Source organism: Leptonychotes weddellii, chromosome 4, assembly GCF_054177405.1.
Source record: "Leptonychotes weddellii isolate Sample4059 chromosome 4, ASM5417740v2, whole genome shotgun sequence".
Taxonomy (NCBI): domain Eukaryota; kingdom Metazoa; phylum Chordata; class Mammalia; order Carnivora; family Phocidae; genus Leptonychotes; species Leptonychotes weddellii.
This window is the reverse complement of record NC_138372.1, coordinates 53,076,846-53,083,841: the sequence shown is the minus strand read 5'-3', so window position 1 is coordinate 53,083,841 and position 6,996 is coordinate 53,076,846. Positions and strand designations below refer to the sequence as shown.

The window sequence follows — 6,996 nt, the reverse complement described above, 5'->3', positions numbered from 1 at the left end:
CATTCGTCGCGCAGTTGAAATATTGTACACCCAATTGTCTTTCCTCCTCTGCTGAGCTCTTTGGAGCCAGGAGTGTCGTTTTATACATTTCCTAGTTCAGTATATGGCACAGAGTAGATGCTTAGTAAAATGGTTAGTGAATGAGTGTCTTGTGCATCATCTCCCTGACATCATATCCTGTGTGCAGTGGCGTCAGTTTGCATTACTCTGCAGGAGGCCCAGGGGTCTGAGGGTTTAAGTCATCGTTCATAACGTGCATCGAATATCTCAAACGCAGGTTAAAAGTTTCAGACTGCACAGAAAAAGCGCGGCCACCGCGAGGGTCCTGTCCTCAGCTTGGGGCGGAAACACGGTGCCTGGGAGAAGCCGGCTCTGGGTTGCTCTCCGGGAGTGGAAGGTGCAAGGGAGGGAGCAGGCAGCTCACTTATCGCGGTGTTTCTTCCGTCCTCCCGAGGGAGCTCTCGCGAGAGAAGTCAGGGTAAGATGGCCGCGCCCTGTTTTTCCGTGTGAGGCAGGCGGCTGCGGCAGCAGGGACAGGGATTCTGGTGTCGTGGGCACCTGAGCTCTAGCTCCCCCCAGCGAGCGCGCGTCCCTTGGTGCCTAGGCGAGAGCCGGCTCTTTTTCCTCCAGGAGATGCGTTTGTCCCGGGCTCGGGGGCGCTCTGAGAGTTCATGCTGCGCTGGAGGTGCCTGGCCACCGCTCTAATCGCCTTGCGCCGCCGCAGCGCCAGCTCCGTCGCGGGCGGTGAGCCTCCCGGATCCCCTTTCTGCCCCTGGCGGCGATGACCGGGGAGAAGATCCGCTCACTGCGGAGAGGCCACAAGCCCAGCAAAGAAGAGGGGGACCTTCTGGAGCCCGGGGATGAGGAAGCGGCGGCTACCCTCGGCGGCACCTTTACGGGAGGCAGGATTGGGACAGGCGGCAGCGGCAAGGGCGGCAAAGCCTGTCATAAGATCTTCAGTAACCATCACCACCGGCTGCAGCTGAAGACAGCTCCGGCCTCCTCCAATCCCTCTGGCGTCCCGGCCCTGCCGCTGCACAGTTCCTCCGTGACTACCACCTCCCAGTCCTCGGCTCTTCTAGCGGGCACCAACCCCATTGCTGTCGTCGCAGATGGAGGCAATTGCCCCGCACACTACCCAGTACACGAGTGCGTCTTCAAGGGGGATGTGAGGAGACTGTCTTCTCTCATCCGCACGCACAATATCGGACAGAAAGATAATCACGGTGAGGAGTGCTCGTCCCTCTCCCCACCTCTCCTTTCCCGAACCTAGCGTGTGCCTCCCCAGGCCAATGGAATCCTAGGCTTCTCTCCAGCCGACCTTTCTTTCCTTTCCTTTGCCCATCATCCGGCCCAAATGCCTGTAAATTATGACCGTTTCAGTAATAGCATGCCAGTGGTCAGGGGATTGGTTCTTGTGGGTGCAAAGGAATGTTTCCTCCTTGCCCACTTCAGAGTTTCCTCTGAGAAGCTGTTTATCTTTGAGACAGGCCTTCAATGTATTGATTTTTGACAAAGAAATTTTAAATTGCCTCTTATCCAACCTGGCCTTCTTCCTTTGTTTATGGAACTGTTTCTTTTCTTTCTCTCCCCCTCTCCCACCTTGGGATCTCGAATTTTGAACATATAAATGGCCCACCTCCCTTCATTACTCAGGTACAGATTCCAACTTGATTGCAACTGGTTGTGATCTCTACCTGCCATCAGGTTGTCTGTTTCTTTTTCTCTGCTTTCATGAAACTTAGTTCGATACAAAGTGTCTACACTTTGCATTTGAGATGGAATATAGAATGCTTTGGTTTCTGAAAGCCACACGGTAGAAATTTGTTGGCATTTGATACCTAGAGCAAGTAAAGAGTGACTTGAGTAGCTAAAATTTTGTTGGAGTTTTGAGTGTTTTGCTTGTTTTACGTAATTGCTAATAATGTTTCATCTTGATGACTGACTAAAAATAGTACTGTGATTTTTCATAGTAACTTCATCGTAGCCTATATGACAAAATAGAGTATCATTTATTATTCAAGGACTGTATTTCTACTTTCTTCCTTGACTCATTAGCTGAATTTTTTGTTCCTTTAGTTTTAAAAACATAATGTGATTGAGTTGACATTTAAGCAACAGTACATTTATTAATGAAAACGAATGTAAACACATATTTTCAACATTTAATAAGCCGTTTTAAATTGGGTAATTGACAGATATAGCTCTGCTTTTAACTGAACATGACTGTTGTATACATTCAATTAGAACACACTCAACTCTGTGTTCAAAATAATATATAACATATTAATGAAATACTTGCCTGAGGAATAAGCTCCCTTAATTCCATTGGACTCTAGGCTTCTTATCTAAAATTAGGGCAAAATTGAGATTAAAAAAATAAGATTTCTATTGGTTGTATAATTCTCTGACAACTGCACTTGTATCTGAATTTACAATATTGTAATAATATCACTGGCATTTATCATAATTCAAATCCTAAAAAAAGTACCTGAAAGCTGCACCCAGTTTTTCATTCCTACACTTATTTATTCATTTTACTGTTGTTGCAACAAACATAATATTGTTTGTTGATGGTAATTATATTCTAACCCTTTGGGGAACAGTTTGTATTAGGAGATGTGTTGTAGTTTCAGGTTATTCGTTGTTTATTAGGAAGTTTTTCAGAGTTGGCCTTCATAGTGGGTGTATGTATATATGTATATATATATATTTTCATAGGGTCATTACCTTTAAAATATTTACCTTGAAATATCTGTGAAAACAGATAAAAGTTTCTTTTTGAGAGTTAATTTCCTTTGAAAGAAGAGAGATAAATATGACTGACAAAGTACGATAGGATAGTATTTTACAATTGATCCTCTTGGTTAATCACAGAAGGTACTGAATTATAGGATTATTGGGCTTACATATTCTGTAATCCAACATTTCGGAGTTGGTTTATTAAAATACTAATTCTATTCAAAGTAAATAGAATCCTAAATCTCTTAAACTCTTGTCCTTTATCCACTCAACTTCACTTTTTAAATTGCCTTGATATACCAAATGTTTGCATTTACTTAGCTGCCCTTGTATTGTTGGTATTTCTGATGATTGTAACCAGTAGTTCACATACCTCTGGAAAGTGTAATTGTTTTTTTCTCTGCAATATATTCTCACCTCATGCTGTGAAGTCTCCTAGGAAGAGTAGGTTATATTTAATGTGCTACTTCTTTAGTCCCTTTTTTTCTGTAGCTGCATAATTTCCCCATTACATTACTTTATTTCCTGATATTTTACTAACCTGGGTGCTTTATTTAGATTTTAAGAATATTTTTTCCTTCACATTACAAAAGATAAATGCTTTTTAAGTCACCAAACAAATTAAAGTTATATATTTGGATTGTTATAACATGATAAGTGCATAGCAGATTCATACACTCATACAGGTGCATAGCAAAGCCATACACTCATACCACATCATACCACATAGTTAGTTTTATATTCACCAGAGAGATTCCTTCTAGAACATGATGATGATGATGATGATACAATTTACTGAGTGTGTCAGCACTGTGTTAAATGTTACTTACATTATCACATTTAATTCTCACAATAACCTTGCAAAGCAGATTGTTTTATCCTTATTTTATTTTATTTTATTTTTATTTATTTGAGAGAGAGAGACTGAAAGAGCACATGAGAGGGGGGAGGGTCGGGAGGGTCAGAGGGAGAAGCAGGCTCCCTGCTAGGGACTCGATCCACGGACTCCAGGATCATGACCTGAGCCAAAGGCAGTCGCTTAACCAACTGAGCCACCCAGGCGCCCTGTTTTATCCTTATTTTAAAGGTGAGGAAAGTGAAACCTAGAGATGCAAGGAAACTTTGCTAAAGTTGCATACTTGGTATAAATTGCAAAGCTGGGAACTGAACTAATAGCTGGGACTCAAGTCAGTGGTCAACCTCTGTAAATATTTCTATTGATTAGGACCCACTATACTGCACAGAAGTAAATTCTAATAATGTGTAATGTGGTAATTTACAACAAAGTTTTTTAATATATATTTTCCCATTTAGTCCTTATAGTAGCTTTTTTTTAAAGAGTTTATTTATTTATTTGACAGAGAGCACAAGCAGGGAGAGCAGCAGGCAGAGGGAGAGGGAGACTGATGCGGGGCTTGATCCCAGGACCCTGTAATCATGACCTGACCCAAAGGCAGACGCTTAACTGACTGAGCCACCCAGGTGGCCCCTTATAGTAGCCTTATGGAGAGATTTTGCCATTGACAACTTTCAGAGTTTTTCTGTAGAGTCCAAATCTCTGACTCTTCTTTGTTCTGTTTCTTTTTTTATGTAATGGCACAAATAAATGGGCTACCTCATCCACATGATAGCCCTTTAGATATTTGACAGAGCTATCATGTTCTTAACTTAAGGTTAAACATTCCTAACTTCTGTATCCATTCGTCGTACGACTTGGTTTATAAACTGCTTAGATAGCGCCTGAAATAGTAAATATTATATAATTATGTTAAATAAGTAAATGAAAATTTTAATCATCTTCTTTCAATGAAACTCAGTTTGTTAATTCTTCCCTTTGAGGATGGTGCTCAAGACTAACCTTGTAAGTAAAGACAAAAAGGAGACTCTATTGCTCTAAGCAATATACGTTTAGTAATGTATATTACTAAAAAGCACACACTAAATAATACAGTGCAAGAGTATGTTAATTTTTTAATACTACTTTTTCTCAAGTGATTGTCTATCTCTCCATTCTCTCTCTTCTTGCAGTTATTTTTTTAACCTAAAACAGGACTTTACGTTTATTAAATTTTATCTTGGTAGTTTTGATCCTTTATTCTACCTAGCTGGAAAGCTTATTGAACCTTAATTTGGTCACTGTTTAGCTCACTATTCATTAGCTCTTTGAGTTTCCAGTGATTTCTGATTCGATAAACTTTTTTTGGAGTGCGTATGTAATGTATATTTACAAATTACTGTTTTGAATAGGAGCAAGGATCGAGCTTTTTCTTTTGTGGTAAAATGTTGGTTGAGTATGATTTGCCTTTTCTGAGTCATCAGTTATTTTGAGGAATACTGTGTTTGGATCCAAACGTATCTTTGAAATATAAGTTAAATACAGTAATAGGTATAACATCATGAATATACTATGTTCAGATATGCCAAATGATTATGACTCATTGTATATTTAGTAAAAGCATTTTTTTGGGGGGTGGGGGAAAAGATACATTACATTAAATGTACACAAATTTTATTAAACTTTATATCTTTAGTGTATTTTTAGTTCTATATTATTTTTTCTTTAGTATAGAATTAAAGTTTAAGTCTAAGCCTTTCTTCACATTGTAAAAATTTTTCTGAATCACTTTTTGCCATTGGTAGTTAAAGTATCATGGTGACATGCTTTTTTTTTTTTTTATAATTCCCATGGTAATGAGTTTTACTTCTTTAGCACCTTTAGAATTGAGAGTGCTTATGAAGCATATAGAACACTTTCTTGATTTTGACTGCAATTCCTATTTGTTAAACTTGTAATTTTGTTTTTTCCCTTGAGTTAAATATCCTTAGACGTAAAGTACTTTCCCTTGGACATTCATCAGAAACTTTGAGATACCAGAGTGATGGAAGTCCTTGATATATGAATTGCTTAAACCAGCCTTTCCTAGATGTGAGAAATTTCTGATGTATTCTGAGAGATTTGGCAGTTTCTGCTGCCTTTAATTACATTGCCTGGCATGTGACAAGCCATCTTCTCCATACAGTTAATTTTTATTTTTACTGAGTTGTAGCATACTCTTTGTGTAGCTATTTCACAAGGTGATTACAAATTTCAAATGTAAGTTAAATTTCAGTTGAGAATGTTGCTGCCAATGTTGGTAACTCAAGGGAATGGTATTGAAATGGTTAATACGTATAGCCTCTCTGCCTGGTGGCTGGCAGATTTCTTCAGACAAGGATTTTAAAACATTTTAATTTCAAAATGATTAAAAATATATGTTTGAGAATTGACGCATTAGGATAATCTGTTGGTGCCTATGTGGTAGGTTTATTTTGGCTTATTCTATATACATCTTTAAATTTCCTTTTGATATTATTTTCTCTGCTTTGTGTTTGTCACTAAAATCTTTATGATGGGTGATGCAAGAAAATAATGCATCTTACGTCTGTTTGAGAAGTGACTATAAAGTTAGATTTTCCATGGCAAAAAAAAAAATTCTTTTTTTTTTTTTAAAGATTTTATTTATTTGACAGAGACACAGAGAGAGAGGGAACACAAGCAGGGGGAGTGGGAGAGGGAGAAGCAGGCTTCCCGCTGAGCAGGGAGCCCGACGCGGGGCTCGATCCCAGGACCCTGGGATCATGAGCTGAGCCGAAGGCAGACGCTTAACGACTGAGCCACCCAGGCGCCCCCCAAAAAATTCTTGAATTAAGCCTTAGGTGAACAGTTTTGGGCAGGAAGGTTAAAATGATGGCACATCTTTTAGAAGAACAGTAATAGTTTTGTATTTTTCTCCTCGTTTTTTTGTGGTCGTTTCTGGACTTTGTTTTTGAAAGGCAGACCTCAGTTTGTCTTAGAAAAAAAGTGAAGTAGTTTCTGGAGGCTTAAGATAATCCATTAAAGTGTCCTGCACCTTCACTTAGTATGAGGGTGTTTTGGCAGTGAAATCTGTCTCTTCACTGATCTATCAGGGTTGATTCAGTTGATCTTTATGACAATGTGAATATGACCTTCCTCTCATCTTTTCGTCTTTGTGTATCTCCTAACAGAGTAGGACTGTCCTTGGGTTAAGTGGATATGTTTCCTGATGGCATCACTATAAGTATTAGAATGTTTCTTCACACTTAGAATTGTGATGTGAACACATCTGCAGAGCTACCTCAGAAGTGGGTGGGGGGGGGGGGAATCCTCTTCTCTCCTTTCCTGTACTGAGCTATAATAGGAGCAGGAATTCTGACCTTTCAACTTTGGCAAAAAAGGAAGCAGAAATGAACAGT

General features: G+C 39.5%; 1 protein-coding gene across 2 annotated transcripts in view; it reads left to right on the top strand.

The window, feature by feature from the left end:
* Positions 1-336: 336 nt before the first annotated feature.
* ANKRD13C (ankyrin repeat domain 13C) overlaps positions 337-6,996 on the top strand; it is an 88,759-nt gene continuing 82,099 nt past the window's right edge. Inside the window, exon 1 of one of the 2 annotated variants that reach the window (XM_081818621.1) lies at positions 337-1,226. In XM_081818621.1, the coding sequence (XP_081674747.1) occupies positions 782-1,226 (445 nt within the window). In that variant the 5' untranslated portion in view covers positions 337-781. The remainder of the gene's footprint in view (positions 1,227-6,996) is intronic. The other variant, XM_081818620.1, reaches the window with a different exon arrangement.